The sequence below is a fragment of the Balaenoptera ricei genome, chromosome 3, assembly GCF_028023285.1.
Source record: "Balaenoptera ricei isolate mBalRic1 chromosome 3, mBalRic1.hap2, whole genome shotgun sequence".
Taxonomy (NCBI): Eukaryota; Metazoa; Chordata; class Mammalia; order Artiodactyla; family Balaenopteridae; genus Balaenoptera; species Balaenoptera ricei.
Window position 1 is genome coordinate 57712787 of NC_082641.1, and position 14951 is coordinate 57727737.

Genomic DNA, 14951 nt, shown 5'->3' on the forward strand with positions numbered 1-14951 from the left:
TTCCATTGCCTACTCAACTTCTCCACTCAGGTGTCTAATGGACAGCTCAAAGTTAACATGTCCCAAACTGAACTGTGAAGCTTCCCCTTCAAACTTGTCCTGCCTTTAGTCTCGGTCAATGCCAGAACCATGTTTCCAGTTCTTCAGGTCAAAAACCTTGGAGTCAAAACCCACATTCAGTCCATGGAAAACCCCGTTGACTCTATCTTCGAGATGTATTATATGAGATATATACAGAATCCAATTGTGTTTATCACCTCCAAACACAAGCCACGGTCATCTCTCTTCCAGGTTATTTATAATAGCCTCCTAAATGGTCTCTTCATCTCTACTTCCTCCTCCTCTGGCTATGCTCACCCAGAAGCCTCTGTTTTCTTTTTTAAAATAAGTCAGATCACATCACATTCAGCTAAAAAACCCTCCAAAGGCTTCTCATCTTACTCAAAGTACTTACAACAGGGAAATCCCTGACAGTCCAGTGGTTAGGACTCTGCACTTTCACTGCTGAGGGCCCAGGTTCAATCCCTGGTCGGAGAACTAAGATCCTGTAAGCGGCGCGGCACAGCCAGAAAAAAAAAAAAAAAAAAAAAAGGACTTACAGTGGCCCACCAAGCCCTACTGACCTCCTCCTATTCCACTCTCCCTTGCTTACCTACTCCAGCAACCCTGGCTTCTTGTTCTTCCTTGAATATGCTATGCCTGCTCCTGTCTCAGGGCCTTTGCACTTGCTGTTTTCTCTGCCTGAAGTGCTCTTCCCTTCTTCCCCCAAATATCACCACAGTCCTCTGTGACAGTTCTAAAATACGTTCACAAATTCTTTGATACTCTCCCCTTGAAGAGGTGGAGCCTAATCCCTCTCTCCCTGACTTAGTGACTCAATTCTAAGGACTAGAATAAAGCAGAAGCAATGGTGTGGGACTTCAGAGGCTGTCATAAAAAGCACTACAGCTGCCTCCTCATTTGCCCTCTCTTGGATTACTCACCCTAGAGGAAGCCAGCTGCCATGTCATGAGAACACTCAAGCGGCTCTGTGGAGAGGTTCACATAGTGAAAAACTGAGGCCTCCTGCCAACAGCCATGGGAGACAGCCACCTTGGAAACAGGTCCTTCAGCCCCAGTCAGGCCTTCAGACGATGCAGCCCCAGCAAACTGCTTGACTGCAGCCTCATGAGAGATCCCAAGCCAGAACCACCCCGCTAAGTTGTTCCAGACTCCTGACCCTCAGAAACTGTGAGAGAATAAATCTTTGTTGTTTAAAGCTCTACATTTTGGCGGCTTCCCTGGTGGCGCAGTGGTTAAGAATCTGCCTGTCAATGCAGGGGACATAGGTTGAAACCCTGGTCCGGGAAGATCCCACATGCTGCGGAGCAACTAAGCCCGTGAGCCACAACTACCAAGCCTGTGCTCTAGAGCCCGTGAGCCACAACTACTGCGCCTGCACGCCACAACTACTGAAGCCCACGCGCCTAGAGCCCGTGCTCCACAACAAGAGAAGCCACCACAGTGAGAAGCCAGCGCACTGCAACAAAGAGTAGCCCCCGCTCACCGCCACTAGAGAAAGCCCACGCACAGCAACGAAGACCCAATGCAGCCAAAAATAAATAAATAAAATAAATAAATTTTTAAAAAAGCTCTACATTTTGGGATAATTTCTTATGCAATGATAGATAGTCAATATGCTTGCTTTCTCATTCCTCTCAAGCTTTTGCTGCATTCCTCAGCTTTACCCTCCATATTCACTTCCTGAATTCAAGATTCATCCATTTTTTAAGCTTGTTCTGATGCTATTTTTCTAAGGACTCGGCCTGGGCTGATCTTTTTTCACTATCACATGGGCTGGAAAAGGCCCCCAGGTTTTAGATAGTGACAAGGTCATTCAGTCTCTTTCTTAAGAACAGGTTACAAAGACAAGCACCTTGAATGCTGGTGGGTATGTCTTTCATACATGACCGATGATTGGTTTCCAAGGAGTTTAATTTAGTCAAACAGGCTCCAAAAGACACAAACAGTCCAAGTGGCAGACATCCCAAGTGGAGGCTAATCTGATTGTCCTTGGTGCCAGTACATTCAAATCCGTCATGTGTGGCCAGCCTGCAGTCATGTGGCACCAGAGGGGCAGCTGTATCAACAGGGCCCTTGCAGGTCCACACACGACGTGGCCAGAGACTGAGTTTCAAATAGGGGAGAAGGAAAGAATGATTAGGGAAAGGAAAAGGAAACCCCCTTGTACAGAAAGGAATTGCTAGCAGACCTGTGTAGGGAGGCAAATCCTATAGTCAGGGCTGCGTTCTTAGAAAGCTGCGTGCCCGCTGCTGTTGTGTGATCGCCACTGCTGGTTATTTGCTCGTTAGCTGGGCGTGCTCTGAGGCCCTTCCAGCAGGTGGTATAACCTGACACTTTGACCAGGATAGCTCCACCCGGACACAGATTGCCACAATGTCCTTGGGATAGCGTCTGTTCTGTTGTAGGGATAAAAATGCCACAGGATAAAAAGACATTTTCTGAGTTTGTGGCATTGTGTGTCCTTTGGGTGACAGACGTACCCAGGAGGGACAGTCAGCCTGGTTCAGGCCCTTGCTCCACATTAACCATCTGTGGAGGTCACTTTACATCTTTGGGCTGTGGTTTCCTCAGCTGAAAAATGACCTTTTTAGCTCCCCTATTGCCTTCGGCCTGCAACCTTCTCTGAGTTGCTGGAGACACACAGCAAAGAACCACAGGCTGTATGTAGGTAAAGCAGGCAACACAGAACCTGGCCCAGAGCAAGGGGTGTTGATATTCAAGGTAGTAATAATCTTTGGCCACTGGGTCAAGTGGCCCAGCAAATCCCTCCCGCTAGACCCTGCCCAGTCTGCGTCCCTTATGAAGCCCTGTCTTACCCACCCAGCCCGCCAACCTGCAGAACCCAGGTGGCCACCATTCCCTGTTTGCCTCCCTCTGAGCCCTTCTTTGAGTCTCCTTCTCCCTTCTGTAATCAGCTAAGCCAAATCATTCTTTACTGCAGTGAAAAACGACTGGGAACAACTTGCTGTATCAGGTATGCAAGGTGTTCGCACTTCCAAAAAGTTAAGGCAGTTGGCGTTAACTCATGACTGGGCTGATTTCAGGCAAAGTGGATAGGACTCCAGGGAGAAGTGCCAGGGATGGGAAAGGCCGCAGGGCTCATGGCACTCCCCTCTTTGGGCTGAACTCTTGACTCACCTTTCACAGCGCCCTGACCTCTGATGTGGAAACTGGCACAGTTGATTCCATGTCACGTGTCACGGGGCAGGTTACAAGTACCACGGGGATTAGCAAACCCATCCCAAAACGCCCGGTTCAAGGGCAGAGAAAGGGAGCAGTTTAAGTCCGGCAAATCATTAGCGACTGAGAACCGGGAAGGGGGTTCGATGGCAAACCGGGACTGCGACGACCATGACGACCATACGTGTGAGTCTCGGAGCTAGGACCGAATGCCTGTACGCTTCGGGCATGGAGGACCCTTGTCTCACACGCTAATGGAGCGCACGTTTCTGTGACCTGGTGACTCTATAACCTCTTCGTCGGGGAGCTCGCGGCGAGGGTCTAGCCCCAGTGACCCCAGCCAAGGGCTCCGGAGCGGCAGGAGGGCCACAGGCCCCCGGGTGCACCCGTCCCAGAGGGCGCGGCGGCGGGAACGCGGGGACCCCTGCCTGGGCGGCGGCCTCACCAAAAAGGGGGACAGGCGCTGCCCTTTCTTCCCCACCCCCGGCCCAAATTCTGGGCTCTCGGCCCGGAAGGGAACCGGCTCCCTTCACGCCGCCCGGACCGCGACCGTCGCCTCGCGAGTTGGGACAGCCAGGAGAACCCCAACTTGCCGCCCCGTGCCCGCAGGGCCACGGGCCGAGGAGGAGGAGGAGGCGGAGGAAGGGGGGCATTTTCCCGGATTCCTCGCGCGCACGGTCACGGACGCGGAAGCCGCCCGGTCCGCCGCCCCTCGCTCTCCACCCCGGAGCCGGGCGCGCCTCTGGCCCCCGAAGGGCAGCACCCGGCGGCGGCCAGCTCCCGCCAGTCCGCCCTGCCCTGCCCGCGCCGGCACCGCCTCCTCCGTAAACACCGCGCGGCCCGCCCTCTGCGCCGGGACACGCAGGTGGGAGTGTGCGGTGCGGGCCGCCGCCCGGGAGGCTGCGGGTGGAGGCGGGCGCCGGGCTGCCCGCCGACTGCCGGCGCAGGCAGCGCCCTCGCAGGACGGAGCCTCAGGTAAGCGCTCCCGGCCCCGCGCTCCTCTGCACCCCGGGAGCCCGCGCTCTGTGGCCGCGGGGCGGGCGCTGAGCTTTGGGGTCCAGGCTGGGAGCGAGGAGCGGCGCAGCGCGGAGGAGCCGCACTGCACCTGCGCCCGCGGGAGCCGCGCGCCGAGCTCTCCGGGCTGGTGTTGCGCTCCGGCTCCCTCAACCCACCAGGCTCTTTCCCGTAAAGGACTTTGCCTCTCTTTGCGTCAGTACCCAAACACAGAGAGCTTTGGACGTGGTGACACGCTGCTGATTTGGAAATGTCCTTTGGGAAACAGCGTTGGGGAGGCGAATTTGGCTTTGGGGAAATGAAATGTAGGTTGGTATTTGGAAAAGATGTCTCTGAGTCAGTTTGTGAGCGCATCTGTGGGAGGGGGGGAGGGGAGAGAGAACGAACTACCCACGTATTATTTTGGGTGGGGGATTAACACCTATGCCAGGTGCTTAGTCCACGAGTCCATGGAAAGGAAGCTACAGATCCAGTTTTAGGCTTTACTAGTATTGGGGAATTTGCCTTAAGGCAGTTGAAGCCTTGTGACTCACGACAAAGTCAAGGTATCAACCCAAGGTACAATGAATTGATAGGACTTTGTGGCAGAGAGTCACCCCTCATTCATATCTTCAGACCAGCAAAAGATATTACAGGACTCAGAATTTTTTTTTAATTTGTGCAATACTTTAAATGTTTGTTTCAGCTTAATTACATCTTCATAAATATAGTTTGTCCAAGTTTAACGCGGAAGCTTGTTTCCCACCTCTATTTCCTTCTTTCTCCAACTTCCTTCTGATTGTATCTTACTTTTTCCTGGAAAAGCACTTCCTAGCATAAGACCGGTTGTTTCCTTTCTTTACCTAACCTGACCCTACTTGGACACGATTTGGGTTTGTCAAGATGGCCTTGGCTTTAGCGACTCAATCTTGAGCTCCTTCATGTGACCGTGGATGCAAGTGGCACAAAATATTTTTAAAGTTTTCTTTCCTTGAGCAAGTGAAAATGTTCTTTACACTTGGGTTGTCTTTTTGAGTGCCCCAACTTGAAGGGTCCTGGAAAAATATTCCATTCATTAGAGTAAGACAAGATAACTGGATAATAAAGTCAGGGTGTGTAAGGTAGACAATTCTTTACCCACTGCTCGGGATACCTTTAATATATGAGACCCTTGAAGTACCGGGCTTGGGTGGTCTTATGGAAGGTGCTTTCCCACTTGATTTCATGTATACTCTTCTTTCAAAGTCACGTTCTGTTGCTGTTTAGTGTTTTGTAACTGGTGATTTTATCGGCTGCTTATTTTTAACTGGGTCTAAACCTTTTTGTGGAAGTGGGTGGCACCATGGAAGAGGGTGAGCAAGAGGCCACCTGCCCACCTGGGGGACAAGGTGCTACCAGACCCCCGTGGGTTATCCCAGAACCAAGCAGCCAGGCCACCAGATTTCAGGGCAGCCCCAGTGTGTGCCTGTTTGAGAACTCAAGAGTCACATTTTGACAGAATTAACTTAAAATCCACCAAACTCACTGTGTTCCTGAACCGCCTTCCCATTCAGTTGAAACTTGGGTCTCCCGTAGGTGTAGCCTTAGGATAAAGCATGGAATGGAAAGTTGCTGCAGTCTAAAATAGGAAATGGAAAGTTAGTTACTGAACGAAAATTTACCGACTTGGAAATACTCATAGCAGCTGTGATGAAATGCGGGATGTTTGTAAATCAGAAACAATCCCTGTGGTTCTTCCTTCACTCACCATTGTTTTTATGTTTTTGTTTTTGTTTTTTTTTTGGCCTGGGGAAGTGCGTCTGTTAAGACTCATAACAGGAAGAGCCACACCCAGTTACTTTTGTTGCATGGGTTTTGATTTTTCAAGATACTCTTAGGTGCATGGTAATTGCATTTGCCCTTCTTGCATATCTTTATAAAATTACATATTCAGGAGTTTCTGAATGCCAGTTCCTCTGACTCATGAACCAGCTCATTGTGCTATAGTGTATCAGTTGCACAAAGTTCTGTTCCCTATGATTTCATCCTAGTGTGATCTGGGAAAAAGAACAGGGCGGGTCAGGAATACCTGCGCCTACTTTAATCTGGTGTTTGGTTATGTCTGCAGAGTTGTTGAAACCATTGAAGGGAAGGAACACATCCCACCCACCTCGGGGAAGTGGCCTCTTCTGGCCATGTCTCCCGCAGCTGCTGCCGAGCCAGATGGGGTCCAGGGAGACAGGCGTGTCACCAAGCTCATTTTCTTCCTTTTTGTCATCGGTGCCATCCTGCTGTGTGTGGGAGTCCTGCTGTCCATCTTTGGGTTCCAGGCATGCCAATACGAAACCCTCCCAGACTGCAGCATGGTGCTGAAGATCGCCGGGCCCGCGTGTGCCGTGATTGGGCTGGGGGCTGTGGTCCTGGCCCGCTCCCGGGCACGACTTCAGAGAAGTGAGGAGCGCCTGCGAGGCAACCAGGGGGCCTCCGACCGAGCCTTCCTCTGCGGGGAGAGCCGCCAGTTTGTCCAGTGTCTCATCTTTGGGTTTCTGTTCCTGACGAGCGGTATGCTCATCAGTGTACTGGGCATTTGGGTCCCCGGGTGCGGCTCAGACTGGGCGCAGGAACCGCTGAATGAGACAGACGCTGCTGACTCAGAGCCCCAGATCTGTGGATTCCTGTCCCTGCAGATCTTGGGACCCTTGATTGTGCTTGTGGGATTGTGTTTCTTCGTGGTTGCCCATGTTAAGAAGAGAAACAACTTGAATGTGGGCCAGGATGCTTCTGAAAGTGAAGAGAGACAGACCCAGAACATGGAGCCCATCCAGGTCACTGTAGGTGGGTGGCTGTCCTTCCTGTTCTTGTTCATATCACCATGGCTGTAGCATCAAGGCTTCACTGAGCTGCTCCCGGGTCTGGCCTAGATTCTCTTTCTCCTTCTCTCTCTTTGTCCCTGTGTCTCCCTCTCTCTCTCTCTCTCACAAACACACACACATACACGCACGCAGATGCACGCAGACACAGTTCTGCTGCTGTAGTTATCCCCATAAGAATCCTTGAGCACATCATTTCCTCCCAGCAATTCCTTATGATCTAGCAAAAGCATTGGGACATTAACTTGTGACCTTCACTAAGGTCACAGAGCAAATAAAGAGGAAAGTGAGAGGCTCCTTGAGGATAGCCTGGGAGCCTTCTAAAACCTAAGGTACCTGCCAAGTGACCCTGTTTCCCCTGTTATTCTCACACCAAACACTTACGGCACTTCTGGTTGTTGGAAACGTGGGTTCTCATCCCTGGTCATCCCTGACTGGCTGTCTTTGGAAGTCCTTAACCTCTCCTGGCCTTACTTTATGTATTTATAAAATGAGCACTGCATTTCTAAGATTCCTGTCAGCACTAATATCTAGGATTCTGAGTCTATCACAAGTCCATTGGTCTTCCATGTTTTGAGGGAGTCTTCTGTACTGTTTTCCGCATCATTCTTCATTTTCTGTAATTTCATCCTTGGCTTCAGGGTCGGAGCAAGGTTTGGAAGCAGTGGCATAGACGAAGATGAAATGTGACAGCACCTGTCGCTTCTTTCCTCCATGGAGTGCCTAGAGAGTCCCTTTGGGTCCCCAGGGATCTGCAGAAGAGCTGGATCACCATTTGCCAGAGTCAGGTCCCCACAGAACCATATCAGTAGCTTTGGCCTCATGTTCACACAGACAAAGAAAACACCCCATCGCTGCTCATTTTTGCAAATCACTGTTTTATTTCAGTCTCCCACTCTGAAGCCACAGCCTTAACAGGCTTAAAAGGCTGGGTGGGCAAAGAGGATTACAGAGCAGAAAGCGTGGAAGGAACAGGGAAGGAAGGTGGCGAGTGAGATGTTTCTCGCGGGTGGGGCTGTCTGTCGAGCCGGCGGTACTCACTGTGGGGATTCCCTGGGCTGTGGGCCTGGCGTGGTATTGGCCTCAGAAAGGAAGGGCAGATGGATTTACAGGCGATCCTTGTGTTCAGCCAGGGTCGAAGCTCCCAGCTTACTTATTTGTGCTTTTATATAATTATGGTGACAACATCAATATTAGTTATATGTTAATAATAGCTAACAAATATATAGGGCTTATTCTTGGGCCAGATACCCATCTAGGTGTTTTAGCGTGTACTTGTCAAGGGCCTGTCGTGTGAAATTCATTCACACCTACAATAATCCACTGAGGCAGATGCTCTTAGTGTCTCCATGTTAAAGATAAAGAAACCAAGGGTCAGGGATCCCAAGTAATTTGCCCAAGGTCACAAACTAGCAAGTGGCAGAGCCAGGATCCTAACCGAGGCCGTGGGCATGCGTATGCTATGGCCCTTGCATAGCGCCCTCCCCAGGCACTTGCGTAATTCTGTTTCTGCAGGCTTCATCCTTCACCAGGTGTCCTGGGTTGTCGTTACATGACGAAAGGGGTCACCCAATATTATAGATGTTCTTAGTTCTTTCGGGGAACACAGTGGGGTCCAAGTAAATACACTCATGAGACGCTCATGGCCTTCCACTTAGTCGGGAACATTTCAAGGTGTGTCCTTTGGGTTTACTATCAGGGAGTTTTGGGGCCCAGCCTTCTTCCTGGTGGTTGGAATGGGGGGGCGGCAGGGAGCAGGGCTTGTGCTGGAGTGACTCCTGGGCGGTTCTGTCCTAATGTTGGCACTGCATAGTTTAAAATCTTTTCCACATAACTGTTTAAGTCCTATCAAACCTGTGAAAATCTAGCACATTGTCTTTCTCTCCTTTGGTATTGTGGAATAGGGTTTACGTTTTTAGAAATCATGCCTTTTAGCACAATTGTTAAGACTCCAGGCATTGTCTGTCAATGGTCAGTTCTGCCTTATGAGGGAAATTGGGGTGCTAAGAGGCAGTTCTTGGCTAAGTGCCAGAATGCAGCTCTTCCCAGAATGGAAGACAGAAGAGATAAACCAAGATGCATGATATCTGCATTGTGGGCACACCTAGTGCTGGACCCTGGATGCACAAGCAGGTGTATGGTCAACTCACAGAGGACATCAAGTCTTTCAGGACATAGTGGAAGGGAAACCCCAGGGGCATGGGACTTTCCGGGGAGAGCAAGAGGGCTGGGAGCTGACCTGGCAGAGGGATCGATAAGCCTCAGAGATAACTGGAGACTCTGAGTACTTCCTTGTCTGTGTTTGATAGGTGATCAGCCTGCTTTAGAGGCTTGTTTCCAGATCCCTTGTCCTACAATGTGTAATTAAAGTGAACATTCAACCTACCTTCCTCTGACCTACCAAGACCTTCTGAAAAAATTAAATGAGAATCCCAAGACAACCACTATGCTTTTTCCAGCTTCGGTTAGCGACGTATATTAAAAGCTTGAACCGCCATCTCCTTGCAGAAGGAGAGATGGAGTTAATGCATTTTCTGCCGGGCTAAGTTACCTCTGGGGAGGCGACTGAGGCATCAAGGTGGAGAGTGGAACCACTGGCCAGACTGCCAGTTGGGAATGTTTCTTCAGACATGCAAATAGGTGCCACTTGCTGGTGGTTGTGAAGAAAATCCCTTTGAGGATGTGTTACAGTTGAGAGAGCTTGCTCCGTGCTCAGCACCATTTTAACCCCACGTGCAAATCCAGTCCTCCTACCTGTTCTCTGAGGCAGGTACAGTTACAGCCTGCAGTTTACAGATGTGGTGGCTGAGGGAGGCCTAGAGAGGGCACATCACTTGTTCAGGGCCACGCTTGGTGGGAACTGGCAAGTGGAACCCCGGGAGCTTTAGAGAACCCTGCAGCTACCTAGGTGAGCATCAGCTCTGCCACCAGTACAAAGTATCTCCTCCCTGCAGGGAAGTAAAGTCCTCTTTCCTCCTTCATTCTTCCTGAGCTGTCATTTGGTGCTGCCAGCTTATCAGAGGCCGCCCTCAGACCTCTTTGTAGTGGTGCCCACATGTCTAGGAGGTTCTGGGCAACTCATCTGGTACATTTTGTGTTGGAATCAAGTTAGAGCTTGCATCTGGTCCGCAGTTCTCCTCGCCCAAACACAGGGATGTCTTCTGGAGTGAACAGTACCAACAGATATGCAAAAAAACAAAACAAACAAACAAAAAAACCCTAGCTTTTCTTTGAGTTTGACTGTCTTTTGTAAAGCTTGGAAGAAACGTTGGTAGATAAAAAAACTCTTCAAGTGCATAAACCACAAGTATGGAAATAGGGATGATGGGCTGTATTGTGGCTGTACTGTCATTTGTTCAGAGGTTGAAACTGCATTTGAGGAACGGAGGCACTTTATCCAACAGCTAACTTTTGAAGAATTAAAATTGTAAGTAGAAAACGAGAAAAGCTTTGTAGCAGCAGACATCCCAGGGGAGGTAAGGAACATTGTTAGCAAATGCTTCACAGAAATGCTTTAGCTCAGACTTGCTATGAAATATAGGCCCACTATTTTTTTTTTTAATGTGGCAAAATAGACATACAATTTACCAGTTGAATCATTTTAAAGTGTGGAGTGGTATTGAGTACATTCACCATGTTTTACAGCCACCACCGTGATCAATTCCCGGAAGTTTTTCATTATCCTGAACAGAAACCCTGCCTGCGTTAAACACTAAGTCCAGTCGCCCTAGCCTCCAGCCCCTGGCAACCTCTGCTCTCCGTCTCTGTAAATTGGATAGGCTCACTTTTAAATTCTGGTGTTTTGACCTTTTCTATAGATGGGCCAAATACATAATTAATTTCTTTGGCTCTTGCTCATTTGCTTGCATTTATTACTCACCTATCGTCAATGAAATGTTGTGTTTCCTTAGGTGATGCCGTGATCATATTTCCACCCCCTCCACCACCTTACTTTCCTGAGTCTTCAGTTTCTGCGGCTACTCGGAGTCCTGGGGCTGACAGTTTGCTCCCAGATGAAAATCCACCTTCATATTACAGTCTTTTTAACTATAGGTAAGACTTTCCGTTTGAACGTCAAGAGTGGGAAAGTTTAAGCTTTTCAGGCCTATGTCTCCGTTCAGGCCAAATCAGCTTTAAGGCTATGGTAGAGGTGTAGCCATCCAAGTATGGGTATCTTTTTGGCTAACATTATGCCAGAATTATTGCCTTAATATTCCTAGGACTTTTCAGGAAACTTTGGGCAGCACATAAGTTAAAAATTATAGAAGTGGTTATGCCGGGTTAATATGCAGCCTTCTCCAGGCATCTTTATGTGGTCCTAGCGGGGCTTATCCTCAGAATGCTGCACAAACCCATCAGCTGTCCCGAGCGCTGGAGCAGAACCCAGGAGGCCCCTGCTAAGTTAGGCTTTGCTGCTTTAGATTGTGGGAGGGCTGAGGGTCCCAGGGGACCTCCAGCAGGTACAGAGCATTTCAGTATCTAATGGAGGTACTTGAGTGGCCGGCTAAAATCAACCTGCACCCTGACTTGACCACGCCAGGCTTGTCCCCTCAATGTTAAGTTGTTCCCTGGGCCTCAGAGCCTTCTCAGATTGACCGACGAGAAATATGAGACTCCCATCCCCAGCCCCCATGCTTTCCACATGCTACAGATTTGGAGGCGTACCTGGGGTCAGATTAAACAGTGTAAATATAAGTGTTTTTCCTTGAGGCAGAGGGATGCCATTGAAGGCTGTGAAGTCACGGCAACAGGGTCCGAGCAGTGGTTAGCACAGCTCGTGATGGGGAAACGCTGGGGGTGACCAGACCAGTGGGAAGCCTACTCTCATGGACAGGCTGAAGGTGACAGGAGCCTGGGACTGGGGTGGTCAGAAAGGGAGGAGTGTGTGAGGATGTCTGCTGTGGAGGACGGCAGGGACGAAGAGCAGAGATCATGGTGTCAAGGGTGAGTGACAGGGACAGGGAATGTCCCTGACTGAGGAAGACAGAGACGGGGCCTGTGTAAGTGGGAGAAGGTGGTGAGCTGGCTTGCAGTAGAGGGAGAGCGAGGTGTGGGCCTTTGAGGTAGACCGGATGGGCCAGGTCTTGGGAGAGAGATGGGGTACTGGAGATGAAATGGCAAAGAGGTTGCTGAAACCAAGAGGGCAAGGCCTCAGAGACCTGTGGAGAATGCATGGGCGGGGAAAGCGTGAAAGGAAGGAGTTCTGGGAAGTGTCAGGGACGAGCAGGGCTGGAAAAGGCTCCGTACCTTCCCAAATGGGAAACCAGGGCGTAGGAAGTGAAGGCAGGATCACTGGAAAATCTCACAGGGCAAAGCAGGACTCAGTGAAAAGTGACTTTTGAGACACGTGCATTTTTGAAAGCAGTGAGAAGCAGGACCTGAGAGATGTCACGAGTGTGCTAGGGACAGGGGCTGCCATACCTGGTCATTCATGTTTCACGGCACATGTTCTTGTACTTCAAACCGGGTGATGAGCTGGAGATCTAACCAGGGATGAATGCAGGAGTTCCCCTGTGTGGGTGAAAGGGAGGTTAGGTTCTGGACATTTGTAGAATTCTCGTAGTGAATTTTTGTATTCTTTTCTCCAATGATGAACTTCCCAGAGCCCTAAAATAAATGTCTATTTCTACTGCTGCTATAAACTACTCCTACTGCTGTTGCTATGCCAGAGTCTGCCTTTTCTTACATTACCTCAGGTCATTCTCATAGTTACTTAGAAGGTAGGCACTGTCATCATCCCCATTTTACAGATGAGGAAACTGAGGCTTAGAGAGGTTAAGTAACTTGCCTGAGATCAGACAGCTAGAAAGCAGCAGAGTGGAAATTCAGATGCAGGTCTGCCCTTTGCTAGACCCCACTCCATTAACCAGTACATCTTCCTGCCTTCCTTCAAGTTTTTGGCTTAATGATTTAATTTTCTCTTTGCATAAGTCCGTCTACCTTCCATTAGCTGTCTCAGAAGATGAAATAGCAGAGAAGAGTAACTGTGTGTGTGCATGTTCTTTTCGGAAGGCATCTGTGTGTTTGTACTCTACGTCTTTTCAGTGACAAGGGAAATGACAACAGGAGTGAGACAGTCTTAAAGTAACCATGAGCTCTAAGGACAGGAAGGGGTAAGAAATCAAAACATATCTCTGCAGAATAGAATATGGAAGAAATTACTCTGGAGACCCTTGCAAATGTTTCCAAATGCATCTAATTAAACATGTGAAAAGAACCTGGTAGTTAAGGCATGTGACTCAGTGCCTCTGCTCCCTTTCATGTTCTCTCTCCTTCTTCATAGGATCCCAACTCCTGAGGGCCAAGGCGCAGCCTCTGAGAGAGATTGTGAATCTATATATACTATTTCTGGGACTGCTTCATCCTCCGAGACCTCACACATTCCCTATCTCTCATCCGAATTGCCTCCCAGATACGAAGAAAAAGAAACTGCTGCCTCCACATCCTTGTCTCCATCTTCTGAGCCTTCCCCACCATGAGCCATGGACTCCAGTTCAGTTTTTTATAGAATCAGTCACTATTTAATTTGTTTTTCTAATAAAAAATACAACAGAATCGGCTATGTCCTGACTTGCTGGTGTAGTATCAACATCAATAACAAACCTTCCAGATTAAGCTGTCAATGCCTCAGACCACAGGAGAGGCAGAGTGCCTCTGGCTGGGAATCTCAGTTGCTTCTCTCATTGACGCCTCCTACTCTGGGATGTGGGGGGCATCGTTCGTGTTGCTGGATGAAAAAGCAGAGGCTCAGAAAGGCTCATTAACTTATTCAAGGTCACATTGCTTCTAAATGGTGAGGTTGGGCTTTGAACCCATCTAGCTAGTTTCTGAAAGCCAGGTGCATATCTCTACCCTGTGCTGTCAAAGGCCAACCAAAAGTACTGGTTAATGTTTAGCTTGGCCCATTGGGTTTCCAATGTTCATTGCTTCTGGGGCAGAGAAACCAGATTACTTTCCTCATTTCTTTATTATTTCTTGCTCCTCTTCTTCCCTTTCTTCTCCCTCTCCTCCTTCTTCCTCTTTTCCCTATTCCTTTTTTCTTTTTTTTTTTTTCATTCTGAAAGAAGGTAGTTAGGGTAACTAGGTAATTTTCACTGGGGTAGTTACCAGCATAAAGCCTTCTTATAGTGATGTGACATTTTTTTATTTTATTTTTTTTATTTATTTATTTATTTATTTATTTATTTATTTATTTATTTATTTATTTTTGGCTGTGTTGGGTCTTCGTTTCTGTGCGAGGGCTTTCTCTAGTTGCGGCGAGCAAGGGCTACTCTTCGTTGTGGTGCGTGGGCCTCTCACTGTCGCGGCCTCTCTTGTTGTGGAGCACAAGCTCCAGATGCGCAGGCTCAGTAGTTGTGGCTCACGGGCCTAGTTGCTCCGCGGCATGTGGGATCTTCCCAGACCAGGGCTCGAACCCGTGTCCCCTGCATTAGCAGGCAGATTCTCAACCACTGCGCCACCAGGGAAGCCCTGATGTGACATTTTTGGAGAAGAAATTTCTTGGGGCACTTTGGTAACTAGATTCCCCTGGAGAGGTTCATGAGGGATGAGTCTTTCTGTACTATAAGGTGCCCGACTTTCTGGACCACCAACTTTTATTCTTATAAAGCTATTGCTGAACAAAAGCATTTATATAGTTGGGTGCAATAATAAATATTTACTTCTAGATATAAACCTTAAAAAATAATCACTAAGTATTATCAGTTCTACCCAGGAAAAACTGATTTTTAGAATCTAAAGTCTGTAGGAACTTAGCATTTTTGTTAACAAAATTTGATGTAGCAAAAATGAACATTTTAGGCCTTTTACCACAAGCCATAATCCCCATAAAAATCAGTATTATCCAGCATTTAAGTGCCTGAAAGC

At 48.8% G+C, this 14951-nt stretch overlaps 1 protein-coding gene across 2 annotated transcripts; it reads left to right on the forward strand.

Annotated features, from left to right (window-relative positions):
- Window positions 1-3292: 3292 nt before the first annotated feature.
- TMEM171 (transmembrane protein 171) lies at window positions 3293-13640 on the forward strand. Of its 2 annotated transcripts, none has more exons than XM_059916562.1 (4): window positions 3293-3429; window positions 6344-7050; window positions 10997-11138; window positions 13369-13640. In XM_059916562.1, exons 2-4 carry the CDS (start codon window positions 6411-6413, stop codon window positions 13562-13564), a joined length of 978 nt encoding a protein of 325 aa, XP_059772545.1. In that variant the 5' UTR covers window positions 3293-3429; window positions 6344-6410; the 3' UTR covers window positions 13565-13640. The 2 variants fall into 2 exon arrangements, with proteins under 2 accessions (XP_059772545.1, XP_059772546.1); XM_059916563.1 differs by lacking the exon at window positions 3293-3429 and adding an exon at window positions 4136-4218.
- Window positions 13641-14951: the final 1311 nt, after the last annotated feature.

Coding starts and splice junctions, on each gene's coding strand:
- TMEM171 (XM_059916562.1), top strand. CDS start 6,411: ATGTCTCCCGCAGCTGCTGCCGAGCCAGATGGGGTCCAGGGAGACAGG. Junction 7,051..10,996: donor GCCCATCCAGGTCACTGTAG/GTGGGTGGCTGT, acceptor GTGTTTCCTTAG/GTGATGCCGTGATCATATTT. Junction 11,139..13,368: donor TACAGTCTTTTTAACTATAG/GTAAGACTTTCC, acceptor CCTTCTTCATAG/GATCCCAACTCCTGAGGGCC.